This window comes from Furipterus horrens, unplaced genomic scaffold (genome assembly GCF_987537825.1).
Source record: "Furipterus horrens unplaced genomic scaffold, mFurHor1.1.pri manual_scaffold_10, whole genome shotgun sequence".
Classification (NCBI taxonomy): Eukaryota; Metazoa; Chordata; class Mammalia; order Chiroptera; family Furipteridae; genus Furipterus; species Furipterus horrens.
The window spans coordinates 83046676-83066557 of record NW_028327180.1 but is presented as its reverse complement, the minus strand read 5'-3'; the positions used below and the strand labels follow the sequence as shown (position 1 = coordinate 83066557).

The following is a 19882-nucleotide window of genomic DNA, read 5'->3' as shown; positions in this document are numbered from 1 at the left end:
GATCGAGTTGGATTTGTCCGCTGTAGTCAGGGAAGCTAGCAACCAAAGTCGGGTAGTGCCTGCAATAAAGCGTAGGTGCCCCCACTCTCTGCTCAGATGCTTGAAAAAGCCCATGCTGCCTGCCCCTGCGCTTAACAGGGAGGCAGGTGACTGGTGAGACCCCTGTACTTTCTGAATGAACTTGGGCAAGTTGCTTCAACAGCAGAAGCAACTGGAAACCTCTGGACTTCATTTTCCTCCTCTGTAAAATGGGGTCTAATATCAGCACGTACCGTAGAGGGCTGTTGTGAGAAGTAAATGAGATAACTAATGTAAAAGACTATTACATGTATTAGAAGATTCCCTGGAAGAAAGTGCTCACTAGATGTCAGTTACCATAAAGAAATACCAGAAGGATTCACATGAAACTAACCAAAATGGTTCCTTAGGAAATGGGGTAAACCGGGCAAGGTATACAGCCACAGGAGTGGGAATAAGGCTGGTAATGTATTACTTTTTATGTAAGTTTAGGTATTTCAACCACATGGATGTATTATCTATTCAAAAATTTTAGCCCTGGCAGGGTAGTTCAGTTGGTTAGAGCGTCATCCAATATGCCAAGGTTGCGGTTTGATAGCCAGCCAGGGCACATACAAGAAGCAACAATAAATGCATAAATAAGGAGAACAACAAATTGATGTTTCTCTCTGTCTCTCCCTTCCTCTCTCTCCAATCAATAAATAAAATTTAAAAAATGTTTAAACAAAAGTATTGATCATTATTATCAAGGTTAGACTTAGACAAAGGCCCTTGCAGCTCCAACCCCATTGCCATGTTGCCATGGTCGCCTCCTAATTTCTCTTTAGATGCCCGAATGGGGAGGAAGTTCACACTGACAGATGGAAACACAAAAGAAAGTTGGGTCATTCCTCCATAGGCAGCACATTCCCCTCACTGGACTTCTTGCTGGCATGGGGTGGGGAGTGTGGACGTCTTTGAGGTAATAAAGCACTGCTCTGCTCTACACTATTGTATTTGTTGCCTACCTACTTAGGGGCTTTCGAATCTGCAAGGTTCAGTTTCATACTTGGCCTCTCATCAGATCCTCATAACAGACTGGTGAGGTAGCTGGCATTATCGCTCCCATTTTACCATGATGAAGATGAAGTTCAGAGGTGTAAATGACTATCCTGTATGTTCTGCCCACCAGGAAATGTGTGTGAATGACTATTTACTGCTTGAAGGATACATCACACTTAAACAGTTTGAACTGGTATGAAAGTGCAGGGAGTGGGGATCCATGCCTAGCATGTATCTGCTAAACCATCCAACTGTTCATCCAATCAGATTGCAGCAAGAAACCAGTCCACTCAGCCTTCAGTCCAATCCAAATTTACCACCAGTCATCCCTCAGAGTCCAGAACTAGCCAGTCCATTCAGTGCTTCCTACCCAATCAAAATCTAGAACCATTCATAACATCCATTCTCTAATCCAATCAGTAATTAGCCACAGCCAAGCCATTCAGCCTCTCATTCAATCAAAATCTAGGATCTCCAATCAAAAGGAAGCAATAGACAAAGCATGTTTTCTCCAAGGTAGCAGCTACTAGATGAGTACAGACTTAGAATTTGAGCCCATTAACCTGAAGAGAAATGTTGTACAGGAGCAGCTTTTCATGGGATGGTAATGCTGCAGTGACCCACCACCACAATCGTGTAGGAAAGTTAAAGCTTGGCATCGGATCCCCCCCTTTTCCTCCCAAGGTCAGAGTTGGGTATACATGAGTCAGAGACACCAGGAGTTGCTCTGTCTGTGCGACATCCCAGGAAGCTTGTGGTTAGCCCAGCTGAGGGAAGCAGGGCCAAGAGTTCATGATCAAAGCCCATCAACACGCATTGAGGCAGAGCAACCTGGGCTCTTCAGCCAGAAGAGAAGGCCAAGGCAGGGGGAGCTGTGTTAACTGAAATCTCTAAGGGTTGGTTGTCTCTGCCTTTGGCGGCCACGAGGGGAAGGCTAGGGACAGCAGGTGGGAAAAGTAACAGGATTGGCCTCTCAAGCCTGGATTGCAATGTTGAGGGCAGTGGTGAGCCGCTCCTCATCATTTGGAGGTGGGCCAAGCCTGACCTCATCGGAACTGCCATGGCTGCATACTGACTCTGTGTGTGTGTTGGGATGGGGGTGGGGGTTGCAGCATTGACAGCAAGGGGAGGGTGCACAGTCCAAAAATGCTGTGGGAAATCAGAGCTGTTCATTTTCAGGCAAAGATCTCAATGCACCAGTATACACCAGAACTCCTTTGAAATACACATGGGTGAAAATTCAGAAAGTGCACTCACGTAACCCAGCCCCAGCCCCAAAGCAGGGCATGTGTGTGGGGTGAAGGCATGAGGAGAGCAGAATAAGACAAGAACTGTTAGAGACCAGATAGACTAGCTCCCAGACTGCCTTCTGTAGTCCTTTCATTGCATGAAAGGGAAACTCAGGCCCACAGGTGGGATGGGGTCATCTAAGGCCACACAAGAAGTCAGGTACAGATCTGGGACTAGAATATAGTTCTGAGTTTTGATGGTAGTTTCCTCTCCACCAGGGGCAGAAACTCAGTGTTTTCTGGAGGCAGGCGGTGATGAATGTGGGAAATGGCCTGATGTAGATAGCAGGGAGTGGAGGAGGGGACCTCAGGGAACCCGAGAGTGTGTGCTCTGGCTAAAGGCATTTAAATTCCACTTTCAAAGAACTCAACAAACCTGAACCGTAAGAGGCTGTGGGTTTTCCTCATGCTCTATGGCCTTTTTGGCCAAACTCTGAAAGAAGGAGAAAACAGAAGAACGTGTTTTCTATGGGACTCTGGTTTCCAGAGAAGAGAGAGGGCACCTCACTTCCAAGCCAGCACACATCTGCACCCATGGGTGATCCAGACACACAGCAGATGCAGGCAGTATGGGAGACATGCCACGTGTTCACACAGTAACTGAGTCATCCCGCCCCACTTCCCAGGCCAGAATCAGGGAGGAGGAAGACAGCCCTGACCACCAGCCAGCAAGCACGGAAGAAAGAAAGAAGCAAGACAGATTTGAGGCATAGTGTATTGAGAACAGGAGAGAAAACAAAGTTGGGGAAGAGCTCGGCCAGCCTGGCCGCAGGCGCTGCAGAATGGAAGGTGGGCTCTTCCACACTGGCCCTTGGGAGTTGAAGAGAGCAGGGGTCTAGGGGCAGGGACTTCGCTTTGTCCCAGGAGGGGACTGGCATGAAGTTGCTGAGCTCCCTCATGACTCCCACATACATGCCCCTGCATTCTGGGCAGAATGAACTCACTGGGAAGGCACCCCCTGTTCCCATGGAGATAAGCCCAGAGCTCAGGAAAACTGCAGGCTCAGCCCAGCATGGGCACCGCCTCCACCACCCCTCTCCCCACTGGGGAGCCCAGAAATAGGGCTGGGAAAGGGAAAGTGGGTGGTGCTCAGGCCCTAGCCTTAGGAAGCTTCCATCTGAATTCTGCCTCTTGCGTCTGTATTCTCTCAACCCCCACAAGGCCTGGTTTTGGGGGGGCTGCAACACATCAAAGCTGTCAGAGGTGGTGAGGCTCTCAGCTACCTGGCTCAACACCCTCACTGGACTATGAATGGGAAACTGAGATCCAAAGATATACATGGAGTCAATCTCTTACCTTCCGGCCTTTTCCTTAAAACCTTAAGGTTTCCTCTGTCCCATCTCACTGAGTGGCTGTGCTCCTGCCCCAGCCCTTGCCACACTCCCTGTCCTCAGACCATCCTGCACCTGCGCCATTCCAGCTGAGGCTTCTGATCCCCTGGCTCCTCCAGCCACACCCTCCCCAGAACACCCTTGCAGACACCTAATCTCCATCTGTCCTATGGCATCTGCCCCTTTCCTTCCTCTCTCTTCCCAGGGGACTGTCATCACTTACAAGACCTTTCTCCAAAATCACCAGCCTACCCTCAATCCTCACATATTGTCACAGCCGGTAGGGCCCCCATTGTGTAAATGAGAAAACAGGCCCAGAAAGAGAAAGTGACTTGGCCAAAGTCACACAGCAAATGAGAGGCTGAGATGGGACCAGAGCCCTCCTCTTGCCGCCTCTCTCCTTTCCACTGCATGGAGATGGCTGTTTTTGGTTGGGCAGATCTTGGCTAAGGTTGAAGAGAAAACAGCCAATGGATACATCGTCAGGGGCCTATCTCCTTGCTATGCACCCACATTTGCACATCCTTCTACAGGGCTCTCTGTCTCTCAGGGCCCCCTTGGGACCTCCCCTAACCCAGAACAGTGAGGGCAAGCCTGGTGGAACCAGGCCAAGGTTGGGATGAACTGCTTTAGCTGTCCCTAAAGTGGAGCCAGATGTTTGGAGAAGGCAGGGAGGCAGCTGAGTAGAAGGGCAAGAAGAAAAGCATCAGACAGAGGTGACAAGCTGAGTCTTCATCCAGCAGAAGAAAATGTGGAGGCCAAGGCAAAGCCGTCTGAAGCAGTGGAGAGGAAGCGGCGTCCAGAAGGCAGAGGTGGAAGAGACAGATCCGTGGAGGTGAGAATCCAGTGACAGGCAGAAAAGTGCCAGGAGCTGGGGCCACGTGAGGTGGCCCACTGGGGCAGCAGAGGAGGCAGCCCCTTGGCTGGCTGTTCCACAGGCACTGGAAGGTTCTGTTGGCTCCAGCAGCCCCTGTTAGGCCCCCTTCTAGGCCGTTCCCCAGCAAGACGCTGGCATCCCATTAGCTCACAAAGGCCAGAGAAAGCCCCCAGCCTCCGTAGGGACTGCCTCAGGAGTTCTCTCTCCATGACCCTCCTCCCACCCAGTAGCAGACTGCATATCCCTCTGGTCCAACCACCCTCGTGGCAGGGAACAGGTAGCTGCAACTCAGGGGAGGTGACTTGCCCAACGTCACAAAGCTAGCTGATAGCAGCGTCAGCCATTGAGCCCTGAGTCCCCATGCTCCTGACTCTCAGCCCTGGGCCACTTCCTGTCACATCTGCTTTCCATCCTGTCCCCAGAGAGTGGGCCTTGACAGGCAGTGGGATCCCCACAGCATCTGTTACTTGAAGCAGAAGGAAGGCTTCCACACCTGAGCCTCGATCCCGACATTCCGGGTGGAGAAGGAGGGCCTGGGCGCCTGCTTGGCTCGGGGGGACCAGGCCCTGGAGGGAGACACGGGGGAGATATCACTGCTGTAGGTAGGGCTCACGGCAGTGGGCTGGAGGCCGTCCTGGCCAGCGGCTGTGTAGAGGCCTGGTGAGGAGCGGGAGGGCCGAGGCAGGGCAGGTGACCGAGGGAGGGTCGCCTTGGGCAGGCTGGGCACCAGGTCCAGGGAGCTTGGCTTGGCCGGCGAGGCGGCTCTTGGCGAGGTCTTGGTAGGTTCCTTGATGGGAGACAGGACAAAGAGGGAGGGCCGCAGCTGGTATGGCGGCTGCGGCTGCTTGGTGGGTTCTGGGCGCAGGACCCCATTCTCAGGCAGGTAGCCATGGTAGAGGGAGGCAGGTGGGGTCCGAGCTGGGCTTCGGGATGCCACCCGGAGACTGCCAGAGTACTTCCAGGATGAAGGCAGGGACATCGTGGGGGAAGGGCAGCGGGCCAGTTCCGCGTGGCCTGAAGACTCGATGACATACTTCTCCATGCGGGACTGGCGGCGGGCATAGAGCTCAGCCCCTTTCCCGGAGGCCTCGGACAGGTTCTGGTTGGGTTTGGGCTTCGGCTTGGCCTGGATGCGAGGGGACTTGAGGCATGAGGCCCACTCGGGGAGCACATTCTCGGCCCCGGTGGGGCTGTCCCTGTCCCTGGGTGCTGGCTCCTGCTGGAAGTTGGAGGCCTCAGCCCCCAGTGCAAAGGGCTCCTCCTCCCCGCCGGCCTCCCCATGGTCCCTCTGCCTCCGCTTCTCATCAGCCGTCTGCACCAGATCCAGCAGGTCTGGATTTGGAGTCACCTTAGGCTTCTCCACAAAGGTGAACATGGATTTCCGGCTGCCCCTTCGGGCCATAGACTCCTCCAAAATCCCTGTCTTGCTGGCAGGAACCGCCTGGCCCTTCAGATGGGAAGGCTGGGCGTTGGAGCTGGGGTACAGGGCGGAGTAAGAGGGGGGAGACCTAACCCGGGAAGCCGGGGGAGCCGTGGACAAGGTCTCAGCATAAGTGGGGGGCGGGATGAAGTTCCCCAATGGGCGCCTCTCCAAGGCGGGGCTTCGCTGTGCCATGGGCCTCCTCTCCACCATGGGGCTGTGAGCCATTATGTGTCTCTGTGGCCGAGGGCTCCTGTCAGCCATGCTGGACGACTGGGGAGCTGGGGCCTTCCCCGCGAGATGTCGTCTCTCCACCATGGGGCTCTGCTCCATTTGGCTGGTGCTCCCTGGTGTCTGAATCCCAAAGGGTCTGGCCGTCCTATTGACCACAGAGTGGGGCTTGGCCAGCGTGAGGTGGACCTCGCTGTACAACTTGGTGGGTGTGGTGGCAGCTGCCTGCCCAGACGTCTCTTGTTCTGCTGACACTGCTGCTGACACCGCTGGGGCACTGGGCTGGACATCAGTGAGCAGGGAGCTGGACGGGAAATCCGGGGCTGGGGGCCCAGAGCTGGAGATGGGAGTGGCTTCTCTGGGGAAGGTGTTGGTGGCCGATGGAGCTGACACCTTATCAATGAGGAGTGTGCTGGCTCTCACCTCCGCAGCCAGGTCCTGAGGCTGCCCAGCAGCACACAGGGTGCTGGGCTTGGAATCTGCCACTGCGCCGTTTGGTGGGAATTGTGCTTCTGAAGAATTCTGTTGGGTGCTAGAAAGTGGCAGGCTCTGAGGGGTGACAGTGGCTGGTGGGTTCTGATTGACATCTGTGGCTTGCAGGCTATGGTTGCTGTTAGAAACTGGCGTGCTGAGTGTGGCATTGGGTGAGGCCAGGTTCTGGTTGACATCGACAGCTGGGCTATGGACCTCAGCTGGAGGCGGTGTTGGTGGACTCTTCTGGGTTTCTCGGTTCTGGGACAGGTGGAGCCCATTGGCCGTCAGCAGGGCTGCGTTCTCCTTCAAATAAACCACCAGTGGTACCTCTTCCTCCTCACTGGCCACCTTCTCCAGGTGATGCAACAAGCTGGCTTCCTCTGAGCACTCCTCCATGCTGTGACCAGGGATCCCTATGTCAGGGTTCTGGCCGTTGGGATTCCTTGGAGGGCCTGGCTTGGGGCGTGATGTGGGACTCAGGCTGAGTCCTGGGGCATGGCGTGTGGGGCTGGCAGGGGGCACTCCGAGGGACTCCTGGTTGGGCTTCTGTTCCCTCCGGCCGTGGCTCTCTAAGGTGAACTCGTTCACCCTCTGCCGGCGCCTGTTGAAGAGCTGGACGCCTCGGGAGTTGGAGCTGGGAGGGGTGGTCAGCTGGGCTGCGATCTGCTGGCTCCGTGCCTTGGCTTCTTTCAGATCCTTCTCGGTGAGGCTAGTGCTCCTGCCCAACGCTGCAGGGAGGGACAGAGGCCCGGTTAGCAAATGGGAATGCAGAGTCACAGGGGTATACAGACAGACAGACAGACGGTCACCCGTGACCCTCCTACAGATGATCTTTTCCTCCGGTGTTTGATCTTTACTCAACTGTTTCCTAGAATCCCCTCTCTTCGTGAAGATCCTTGACCCAGCCATCACGGCCCAATTCAAATGGCACCACCTGTGTAAAACCTTCCCTGATCACTGTTTCGGGATCAACTGGCCCCTCATTTGGAGCCTACAGGTTGCTGACACAGCACATGACCAAACTCAGGAAGAACACCTCATCCTAGTAGTTCAGGCCCCACTCCATCCCTGACGCATCTGCCTTCTCCTCTCTCATCAGGTTCTGCCCTGCTGGCTTTCTTCCTGTCTTTTGAAAAATGCCAAGTTTGTTCCTGCACCAGAGCCTTTGCACTTGCTGTTTCTTCTGCTTGGACTGATCTTTCCCAGGTGGCATTCCAGGTTGGTTCCCTCTTGCTATTCAGGATTTGCTTGAATGTCACTGCTCTGGAGGGGCCTTCCTCTGTGATCAACCCTCCCCTTTCCTAACACATCTATTTATTTTATTTCCTTCATAATACTCAACACAATTCAGAATTATCTTATTTATCTATTTCCTTATTTATGATCTGTGTGCCCACCTAGAACATAAGCCCTAAGGGGGCAATGGCCTTGCTTGACTTGTTCAGCACTCTAACTCTGACTCCTATAGCAGAGCCTGGCATAAAGTGGGCACCAATGAGCATGACTGAATGCATGAATGAACCCCCAGGACATTTTCTAGGCCCCTTTTTTAGTACACTTTACACCTTCTAACTCATAGTATAGTCATTTGATAACATGAACACTACCACCTCTCTTTTAAGAATAGGCAGTACATTCACATGATCTAAAAAAATTTAAAAACATAAAAAAGTATAGTGTTCAAAGACAAAAAAAAAAAAAAAAAAAAACAGTGAAAAATGTCCCTCCAGCCCTGAGGGCCCCACAGCACAGATCAGGTTACAACTGTCATTAGTTTCTTCTATGTCCTTGTATAGTTTCTTCCCATTCTTATTTAAATACTCATATTTTAACATTATAAAAGTAACAAATTGGGCTAATTTCAGTAGCAACCATACTAGAACATTGCATTACTTCATTTTATTCTCACAAGAACAGTAGGAGACAAACATTACTCTCCCCTGTTCTACAGAAGCAGAAAATGAGGTCCAGAGACTTGTTAGCGGCTCACCCAAAGGCACGCAGCAAAGGGTGGCGAAGCTGGAGCCAGAACCAGTTCCCTTTGTGTCCACAGCCCATACTTGTTTTAAGGGCCATTTGGGATGTACGGGGAACACAGTTGGTAGTGTCTGGGGGTTCAGTCTGGGGCTTGGAGGCTGGGGCCTGAGATCAGGGGTCAGACTGGGGTCATACCCCTATTAATCTGCAAGTTCACTGTAGGCAACTACTTCTCTGTATACCCCCAGGCCCAGCTGGCACACAGTTGGTGCTCATTTTATGCTATTGAACAGACTAAACAAACGGATGCACGAACAAATGGACTGATGAACAGGTGGATGGGACGGGCTGCGGTCAGGGTTAGCAGCTCATTCAGTGGCTGAGAAAATTCCTCCTCTGCCCCTGCTCCCACTGTGGGAAGCTAATTAGTTCTAGAGGAATCTGACCTTGCCCTTCCTCCTCCCTTCCCCTCATTAGCACCGGCCATGACATGCTGAGTGAGTATCCAGGGACAGTCTTTCTAGGCATCCTGCCAGTGAGGCTCAGAATTCATAGACTCTCAGAGCTGGAAGGGCCCTTAGAGAGGAGCAATTTCACCATCACCACCCCCATTCTATAGATGAGGAAACTGAGGTGCAGGGTGTGGTGCAGGGTAGAGCTCCCACTGGGGTCAGCAGGGAGGCCACACAGAGCAGAAAGGCTGCAGGCAGCAGTTTCATTGGGACCAGGCCCAGCAGCCATAGGCTGTCTGGCCCCAACCTCCTTCTTTCCTCCTCCCATCAGGACCTGCCTCCCCCACTTCCGCACACCTGTGCCCACCCGCCCAGCACAGTGAGAGCACATAGCCATGAGCCCCTGACACCTGCTGCCTCCTGGCAGGGCTCCTCTCCTGCTTGGATCACCCCCTCCATAAAAGGTGACCGGCTTGGGGCTTTGGCCGGGCTGCCCCTGGGGGGAGGTGGGGAGGGAGGTTGCTCAGTTCCTGTGGTGTCCTCTCCTCTGCTCTGCTCAGAAACCAGGCGTCATGGCCAGGATGCAGGCTCTGCCACTTGCCAGCTCGGTGACCTTGGCAGGTTCCTGCACCTCTTAAAGCCAGTTTCCTTAACTGAGAAGGTTAAGAAAGTGCTGGAAGGCTACAAAGAGGCCATGAATGCTGGGGGCGGTGAGGGGGTGGGGTGGTGGTCACTGTCATCAGTCCAGGCCCCCAGGGCAGAGGGCTTGTGCTGTCCTGGGGTGAAGTGGTACTGGTGAGCCCCAGTTCTCCTCCCTGGAAGGGGTCAGACGTTCTCCTAGCACAGATCAGGGCCCTGAGAGAAGAGGTGTATCTCTTAAGGTCACATAGCAGGGCATTCCAGAATTCTGGAGGTGGGCGACAGGCATTATTGCCCCGAATTACAGAACCTCAGGGACTCAGACGTGGCTGTCACCAGGTCCAATTCCTGTGTCCTTAAAATCATGCCTCTGAGGGTACAAGCAGCTGTTTACACACTCAGTTGACAGGGAGCTCACTGCCCTGAAGAGGTGCTTCCCACTCATGAAGATTCCTCAGCTGTAAAATTGTCCCTTACATTAACATCTGCCCCCAAATACCACGCAGAGAAAAAACCTCCTCTTTCCAACATGATGACCATGCAGAGATTCCCAGACGCAGAGCCCACCCCCATGTGGCACGGTCAGGATTACCATCCCTGGTCCCACCCGTTTCTTAGGACACAATCGCAGCCATGTAGCTGACACTACTGAGCTCTTACTGTGCACCTAGGCATGTGGTTTAATTTCCATGACAAGTCTACAAAGCACAAACTGTTATTATCCACTTTTCAGTGAAGAGAAAACCAAGGATCAGAGAGGTAAAGTCAGCTGCCCAAGGTCACAGAGCCAGAAAGGAGTGGAACTGGCTCACGCCTGGCTCTGCATGATTCCAGAGAGCACCAGACTTTCTGGCTAGCAGGGTCCCACAATGCGAGGCTCGTAATCCAGAACTCCGTCCGAATGGCCCGGCACTTTTATGGCTTTCCCCCACTCACTTCTCTGTTTCAATCCTATCCCCATGCTGGTTCTAAAGGCCATGTGTTTAGAAAATTCTCAACTGGCAGAGCATGTAGGCCCTCAGGGATAAGCTCGCCTGGGAGGCTCAGAGAAGGAAAGGGTTGCAGAGAAGGCCATGGGGCCAGGACCTGGTCTGCTGACCCCCAGCTAGGCTTGGAGCCTCCCCCACACTGCTGTTCTGGGACAACAAGAACATGGCAGAAAAAGCCAGGAGGTGAGAGAGCCTGCCTCTGAAGAAGCTCCCATGCCCTCTACCCTAGCCCGCAGTGACTCCATGGAAAAGGAATTCAGCAGGAGGCTTGAACCAGACCCAGCTAGCAATCTAGATGATTTTTGTCATCCTGCATGAACAGAGCTGAGGGAGGGGGGCTGGGCCAGCTACAGGCACACCAGTGCCCTGCACTGGGGGAGACAGTTCCACCCAAAATTCCTCAGCTAGGGAACTGCCACCCTTAGCAATGTCCCAGCCAGTTGGTCCAAGATTGTGCTCCCTGGTGTCAGAAAGGCAGGAGGTGGCCCAGGGCTACAGGGGACAGGCACCTTGCTGAGCCCCCAACCTGTCTGGCTACAGCCTGTACATGTGCAAGTCACAATACCCCTCTTCTCTGAGGCTCTGCAGGGCCAGGTTGGGGTGCTGGCCCTTGAAAGACCCAGCCTAGACAATGAATCAGGAGCTCTGAAGACAGGCCTTCAGGAGAGGAAGGGGTGGGGGCAGGTATAAGGAAGAGCTGCCTGAGGCAGGGAGGGAGTGCAGGAGACCAGGGCCCACCAGGGGTCAATCCCGAAGAGGGGGAGAGGGACAGGAAGTCCTGAGTACCGCCTCAGAATGAGGTTGCAATGGCTGCTGTCATTCTTGAGCCCTCACTATGCACTTGATACTCATCATCTTTTTCAATCCTCCCAACGATTCCCAGAGATAATACTGTTATTCCTCTCAGAGAGACCTGCCCAGGATCATATAACTTGCAAGTAGCAGAGCTGGGATTCAAAACTCAAAGCCTGGCTGCTGAGTGTCATTTCCTAACCACTTGGCCTTCCAGACCCTGACTCTGGAGAGAGGGGCACGGATAGAGGCTCTAGTGCTTCTGGACGATGGTCTTCAGAACCCTCCGTTACCTCATCTCGTGACCAGCGCCCAGCAGTGCCCTCTCCCCTGCACATTCAGCTGCCTAGAACAACTCATGCTTTCTCTCCCTTCGTCTCAGGAGAAGAGCTGATAAACTCATTCGTACTAAGGCAGAAGTGACTGCTAGGACATAAAAGACTAGTGGGGTGGAAAGAACATGTGCTGGGAATCAGGAGACCTGAGTAGGACCTGTGTTCAGGCAGGGATGTGCCCTTCCCCCTACCCCATCAGCGCTGCAGGCAGCTGCCTGTTCTGCCCCCTATCAGGCCTGTCTGGACGAAGGATCCGAAGGAGGGAGGTGGGGTAGGAGAAGGGAGGCCAGAGCAGAAGGTCAGGACAGGGAGAGAATGCAAGGAAATGTTTCTTCACATGGCTGCCATCAATGGGAGTATCCAGGCCCTGGTAGGGTGGAGTGGGACAGGGAGCCAGAGGTAGGAATAGAGACTGGCTGGAGGCAGCCCACTCTGGCTGCTTTGGAGCCTTGGCAACGGGACAGGTAAACAGGCTGGGTAAACTGCCCCCCTGGTGGGGTCAGGAAGAAACCAATGGCTGGCCGCTGCACAACCTCTGGCTCAGCTGGGGGCAGGAAGATGAACTTGGCCTGAGTAATGGTCTGGCTACCTCGCCAGCCCCTGCCCCATATCCTCCCTGCTGAAAGGAGGAAATGACACAGCCTCCGTTCTCTGGAGAGTTCTCCATCCATGCCAAAGTCCTGCTGAGTGCAACCTGACTGAGTCCCGGCAGACTGCCAGACCTCCTCTGAGGAGGAGAATAATTCAGACTAGGGTGGGAAGGACTGCCAGGACATGAAGGATGCATGCAAACAAGAGTGGGGAGTCCCAGGCCTAGTTCCAGCCAAGCCATTAACGAGGCCAGCAGAAGTCCCCATAGGTCTCTCCCTTGATGCCCAGAGGGGAACTGAGATCAGAGAGGGATGCTATAGACCCTAAGCCACACACACCCTCCAAACCACACAGGCACCTCTGAGTGCTCATCTTACTCACTCTGGCTGGGTCTTCCCTGAAGCCCAGTTTCCCCTTGGGTGCTGAGCCGGCCTTGGTTCTCAAAGCCTCTGGGAAAGGCAGCCAATCGTTTCACTGACAGAGAGGAAAATCCTACATCGACAGCAACGCGGAGGAGCTGGATGTGACTTCTCTCCTCCACAGATGACTCAGCCCAGCTCTTTATCAGGAAAGCTGGTTTTGCAACAGGCTTTTAAATGGCCTCTCCGCCCCCAGCCTCTTCCCCCGCCAATCTACCCGCCCCACTCGGCCAGATTCATCCTCGTGCCTTTCTCCTGCCTGCCCAGGATGGGGAGGATCAAGCAGCAAGCCCTGACGGTGGCATTCAGAGGCCCTGACGTCAGGGCCGCCCAAGAGCTTGCTTGCTTGCTACTCTGCTTCCAGTTCACTCAGCAAAGGCCAGAGGGAGTCCCATGGCTGTGGCTCCCACACCTGCACTGTATGCCGCTGCCTCTGCTGTGGGGTTGCGCAGACACCTCCCCTGGAACCCGTCTCTGTCTCACATCCTTCCTACATGACCCAGCCCACCCACCAAACTTGAATGCCACCGACCTTCCAAAAAGCCTCCCCGGACCCACCAAGGTTTTATCTGTCACATCCAATTACCTCATCTCTTTGCACATTATTCACTTTACTGAGAGCTACCCTCAGGCTGTGCTCACCACATGCCACAGGCCCTTGCCTCATTTACAACAAGGCATGAGGTCAGCAGGACCCTCATCTCTGTGCTAGAGAAGAAATGGCTCAGAGGTAAAGTGACTTGCTCAAGGTGGCACAGCTGGTCAGAGGCAGAGCTGGGATTCCAACCCATGGTGGCTGAAGGTCAAGTCCAGTGCCTATCCCGTGGGCCAGGCTGCCACCTCCCAATGTCTTGCTTTGTAGCAATCCGGGATGGAATTTAATTTTCCTCCAGGAACCTCGGGGGCAGGGTCTGCCACTGTGTTCCTCCCTTGCCCCCTACACCTTCTGTGGTGCTCACAGAATAAGAATTAAGTTAATGAGGATGACAACAGCCAAATGTAAGGAGCACCAGACGCTGCCAAGCTAAGGGTTTTAGTGTGTATTTTCTCATTGATTCCTCACAGCAACTCATAAGGGAGGCTCTCTTACCTTCATTTGACAGATGAGGAAAATGAGATCCAGAGAATCAGAGAACTCACCCCAGGTCCCACAGCCAGTAAGCAGCAGGCAGAGTGGAGATGGAGCTGTGAATCTGACTGATCCCAAGCTGGGGCACCTCCTCCTGAAGAGCTCTGCCCACAAAGCACACTCATTTCCCCACCCACTGTCCCAGCTCCACTGCCACTTCCTCCAGGAAGCCCTTATCAATCCATTCAGACTCTAGATCAGTGCTCCTCCCCTGCTCAACCTGGCCTAGGGGCTTCAGAGCAGGAAGACTCCATAGCCGAGACAATAGGTTGAGAAAGCTCAGAAACCCCGGCTGGAGGGGAAGGAAGCCAGGCCTGGCCCAACTCCTGGTATTGCCCTGCTGACAGTGGGCTGAGATTAGGCAGAGCAGGATGGGTGGGTTGGGGGGCACCTAAGAGTTCCCAGGTTGGTTGGGGCCTTGGCTGGCAGCTCTTCCCCTAGGCCACAAGCACTGCTCACTGTTGGCTGACCAGGTCCCTGATGTGGAGTCCACCTCTGCCAGGGCCAGGAGCTACCACCTCCCTCCTCCAGGCTTCTCTACTGGCCTAAATATTAATCTACAACTGTATTTTCAGGGACTTGGAAATGGTGATGCAGAGGCAGGCTCAGCCCCAGGTACATAGCAAATTGGAAAGGGCAGGTTCACTGAAAGCCAAGCTCAGACCGGGGCTCCCACCTCCCAGTCCAGCCCCCCTAAGCCTGCCCCTTAAGCGTCCCCCTGCTGCCTCAGCTTCTATCATTCCAGCCCTGGAAGCTTTGGGAACACAGGCTGCCACACCTTCCCTTCCAGAGGAAACACTTAATCCAGGCAACAAAAAGGTGGCAAACCAGGGTGGGGCAGTGATGATTTCCCTTAAACTGGCCTCTGCCAAGGGCAGGGTTGGGCCTAGGCCATTTCTGGGTCCCCAGCCCCCAGCCCAGGGTGTGGCACAGTCTGGGCCCTCTACAAAGAAGTAGCTCTTCCTCTCTGCCCTCTGGCAGCCTGGGACGGCAGCTGGTCCCCATCTTCTCTAAATGCCCCAGATTCAGTTGAGGCCATCACCCAGTGGGGGTTTCATAAGTGTTGACTAAATAAATGACTGAAGGATGAGCACTCCCATGGTCTAGATCCCCTTTCATCCAGGGAGGTGAATTCTAGATCATCTGGACCCCAGATCTGTCTAGATTTTACATCAGCAATCTAGAGGGTTGTTTGTAGGGAACAGGGGTGGGGGGAGGAGGAGGGAGCCACAAGTCTGTGGGTGAAAAGGGAGCTGAAACCTTAAATCACAGTGTTAGACCTAAGAGGGAGAGTATTCCATTAAGTACTGGGAGAATACAGAGCCTCAGGGGAGATGAATTAGGATGAGGAAATCTGTGAAGTATTCCTAGAGGGTGCTATATGCCCTAGGTCTTGAAAGATGGAGATGTGGAAGAAATCCAAAACACTAATTCAAAAGAACATAAGCACCCCTAGGTTCATTGTAGCATTACTTACAATCACCAAAGTTTGGAAGCAGCCCAGGCGTCCATCAGTAGATGAGTGGATAAAGCAACTATGATACATTCACACAATGGAATACTACTTGGCCATAAAAAAGAAGAAAATTTTACCCTTAGTGACAGCATGGATGGACCTGTAGAACATTTTGCTAAGTGAAATAAGCCCGTCAGGGAAGACAAATACCACATGATTTTACTAATATGTGGAATCTAATGAATAAACTGAACTAACAAGCAAAACATAGATAGACTCATAGATAGAGAGGAGGCAGATAGCTCCAGGGTGGGAGGCTGTTGGTGGGTGGAGGAATGGAGCAAGAAAAGAAAAGAACTCAGGGGCACCAACAACAGTGTGGTGATTACAGAAAGGGGGGTGGAGGTGGAAGAGGGTATAAGGGGGTAATTTGTAATGGAACAAATACAATGGAAAATAAACTATTGAAAGAAAGGAAGAAAGGACAAAAGAAAGGGAAAAAGAAAGGAAGGAAGGAGGGAAGGAAGGAGGGAAAGAAGGAAGGAAGAAAGGAAAAGAAGGAAGGAGGGAGGGAGGGAGGGAGGGGAGAGAGATGTGGAGGCATTCTAAATAATGGGACAGCCCAGCAGAGGCTGGATGCTCAAGGCAATCCCCTACTCCACTCTACCCCGCTACCCACACCCCAAATCAAAACCAGGTGAACAGAATAGCACCTATCAGAGGGACACACCTGGTGGGCTTTCCCAGAAGCTGAGGGTGAGTGGGTTGGTCCCCATAGAGTTCCAGGGACTCTCTTACATTGCCAGGCTTGAGCCCAGAGACCAGGAGCACTGTGCTGTCTGCCTTGAGCCTCCGGGAGGGTTACATAACCGCTCCACTGCGGGGCCACAGGTTCAGCCGGGAGCCTCCCCAGCCTCAGCCATCTGTCTCGGCTGCTTCCCTCTTATAGAAGAGCCGCCCAGCAGCCGAAAGCGAAGGCCAGCGCCCTGTGGTAAATTCCCCACATTCCTTCCCCATAGAAAAATAAATAACTGGGGAGAAAAAACGGGGGAGGAATGGTAATGACGTCCCAGGCATGCTGGAGTCAGAGTGCACAGTGCAGGGCAAACACTGGAGGGAGCCTGTCGGGGCTGAGGCTGCATCCTCTGCCCTGCCTGGGGATGTCCTCACCCCTGCGGCTCTGGGACAGACAGCTCCGCCCCCACCACCTCTCCAGGCTCCTCCAGGCTGTGCTCACTTTCTAGGGGTTTCAGGCTCCCTGGCATCTTCCAGGGAAGGCCTGGCAATCCAACCCTCGGTCATGACAGGTGGCCTTGGTAGGCAAACTTGTCAGAGGTCAGATGTACTTCACTTTTATTACTCAGCTTGTGTCTTACATTCCCAGCATTTAGTTTCAGTATCATCATTATTTTATAATATTATTTTGTTTTATTTCACAATCTGTGAACAGAGACTACTGTTAGGTCCACTGTACAGATGAGGAAACGGGCTCAGTAAGGTTTTGTGAGTCACCAAGGTTATTTGCCCACTGAGTGGTGTGTGGTCATTGCTCCTGCTTCTCACTTCCAAGTTCATTTAGCCAGTCTGCCTTCCCCCAGACAGCCATCCTTTACCAAATCCAACCAGGGGTGCAGACTGTTTCCAAGGCATCCTGTGCAACCTTGAGCAAATCTCTCCCCCTCTCTGAGTCCCAACTTCCTCATCGGTAAAATGGGATGATATCTGCTTGGCAGAGCCACTGCTGAGCAAATAAGATGCAGAAGTGATTTCTATAGTATATAGCACTGTGCACACCTGAGGGGGATTTAACTTCAGCCTTTTGCACAAACACATCTCTGTTTAACTCTACTAGGCTAGGGCTCTGTCTGTCTCTGTCCCTTCTCCAGCCCTCTCTGGGTCCGGTCTCTCTCTGGCTCAGCCCAATCAGGCCCACCCCAACTACCCTCACCGCCCCCAGAATCCTCTCTGCAAGGGGTCCGCAGCATCAACGTCTAGTCAGTCTGCTGTAGCAGAGAACAGGGTTTGAATCCCAGGTCTGTCTCTTACCCGATGCGAGTGCCCAGGTCTAAGACTCTGGGGAGGGAAGGTACAGCCGAGGTTGGCTGCCATCGCTGGGTACACAGCCCTGCAGCCGGGAGGGCACAGAGGGCCTGGGTGTGCCAGCAGCTGCTGACCCTGCCGTGCCCCCCACGCTATTTGCTAATTACCAGGCATGCCTGGCTCTCCTCCAGCAGGAGAAGTCTGTGCCACCGGAGAGGCTGAATCATCCAACCCCGCCTTCCCCTTGTCCCTCAAACTGCGAAAGAAGACTGCAGGTCAGGAGATTTGGTCCCAGTGTGCGTCCTGCCACAGATTGGGTGAGACATTGGACTGATTCCTGACCCCCTTTGGGCTTAGGCTTGTTCATGTGTTCTAAGAAGGGACTGGCCTGGACCAGTGGTTCCTAGAGTATGGTGCCCCCACACCTCTCTTGGAAGCAAAAGGATTTAGGTGGTACCCTGGTCATCAAAACCTTAATAGTTATGTAAATTTCACAAATATATTGGGAAAGGAGCATCATAAACACACCAATCCTATGAAAGGTATATTACTGCTCAGGAAGAGGTAAAAGTGGATATTTTAATAACAAAGGGTAGACAACCTAAAGAAAATAAGTGAGTTAGGAGGTGCATGGACTCATTCATTCAGCCAGTATTTATTGCACACCAGCCAAGGACCAGTCACTGTTCACAGCCACGAAGAAAATCAGACAACAATCCCTGCCTGCATTCTAGTAGGGGGGCAAGTTGAATGTGTGAGCAACTAGACAAGCAAGTCAGGTGGTAAATGCTATAGAGAAAAATGAAGCAGGGATGGGAGAAAAATGGAGGAGTGGTATGAAAAGGTACGTGTGATAATCCAAGGAGGCATCCCTGAGAAGTCACCTCTGAGGGAGTGAATGAAGCGTGTGCGTGTCTAGGGAAAGACACCAGGCAGAGGGCACAGCTAGTGCTAAGGTCCTGAGGGAGGCTCGAACCTGGCAGGTTTGAGGATGGTGCATGTAATATGGAGGTGGGACACCAATGAGGAAAATAGGTCCTCTCATGGCCTTTCTACCTCTGCCCTTTGGGATCTCAGGGAACCCCCTGCATTGCCATCATTTGTACACACACACACACACACACACACACATCCTGCAACACATACAAATTCTCTATAACCTCTCAATGCTGGTGAGAGCCTAGCTGGCAGCAGCACACCTTCCCCTGCACACACACCCACGCACAGAGGTGCTGCCCGCTTCACCCTGCACTAGATGTAGCAGAGTGCATACATGCACAGAGGGAGGCCATAACCCACACACAAAGGTGTGCATGCTGAGCACCCACAGGTATGCACATGGACACGCACAGGTACTCAGCTGGCAGACTGGCATGGATGCACGTGCAGCAAGTATACACCTTGTAGGTGGACAGAGGTGTCTCCGGCCAGACTGCCCTGTCTCCAGGTAAGTGAGTTATCGGGCAACCCCTGCCTGGAGGGCACGTGTTACTAGGGAATGGTTAAGTGCTCCATGGTGTGGTTTCGAATTCAATTCTTCAGCATCTCTGCACCTCAGTCATGATTTCTCTTTTCCAGGGGTACAATAAAATCTGTAACCCGAGGTTCAAATGTCCCAGGGAATCCTGTGACTGTGGAGAATGTCCCCTTTCCTACCACTACTGCAACTAAATGGAGAAGCCATGTAAAATGTTTAACAGAGCATGATAAGGGTTATCAGCTGCTACCGGCATCATTGCTCAATGCAGTCCTCTCCACCCCTGGATTCATCTCTTTGGGATGCTCCAGGCGCTGAAGAGCAGGAAGAAAGGGCTGCACTGGGAGCTGTAGGCCTGGATTTTAATCTCCAACCCATTGTGAGGCCTCAGGCAAGTTCTGTCCCCGATCCAGCTCAGATCAAAACCGTGCAGTGCTCTGGAATCCACAGGGGAGTATGTCCAACATGCAGATTCCTGGGCTCTGCCCCAGACCCAGGATCACAGAATATGCATGTGAACAGCCTCCTTTGAAGGCTTTCAAGCTCATGACTTTATAAATGTGTTTACAAGCAGATTAGCATATAGAAAATGCATAATGTTAACAAAAAATACACTTAAAATATATTTATATACACATATATATACACACACATATATATATATATATATATATATATATACTAATTGAATACCGTCCCGAGAATGTGCACAACCTTTCTATGTTATTTTCTGAGCCTTGTCACATCTGTCAGAGACAGAAGCAGAGCACGGATTGTCACACTACTTAAGAGACCAGAAAACTGAAGCCAGAAAGGCCAAGGGGGTCTCAGAACTCAGGTCTTTGACTCAGCCTCGCGAGATGTGCCACCTCGGGCCTTGTCACCTACTCCCATGCGATTCTGCC

The 19882-nt window shown here is 52.9% G+C and overlaps 1 protein-coding gene across 3 annotated transcripts in view; it reads right to left on the bottom strand.

Annotated features, from left to right (window-relative positions):
* SYNPO (synaptopodin) overlaps positions 1–19882 on the bottom strand; it is a 36152-nt gene that overhangs the window by 2506 nt on the left and 13764 nt on the right. Inside the window, exons 1-2 of one of the 3 annotated variants that reach the window (XM_090288423.1) lie at positions 12838–13003; positions 5050–7409 (exon numbers count right to left, since the gene is read on the bottom strand). In XM_090288423.1, coding sequence (XP_090144549.1) covers positions 5050–7077 — 2028 coding nt within the window. In that variant the 5' untranslated portion in view covers positions 7078–7409; positions 12838–13003. Of the gene's footprint in view, positions 1–5049; positions 7410–12837; positions 13004–19882 lie in introns of those variants that run through there. The other 2 variants (XM_090288422.1, XR_016513324.1) reach the window with 2 other exon arrangements.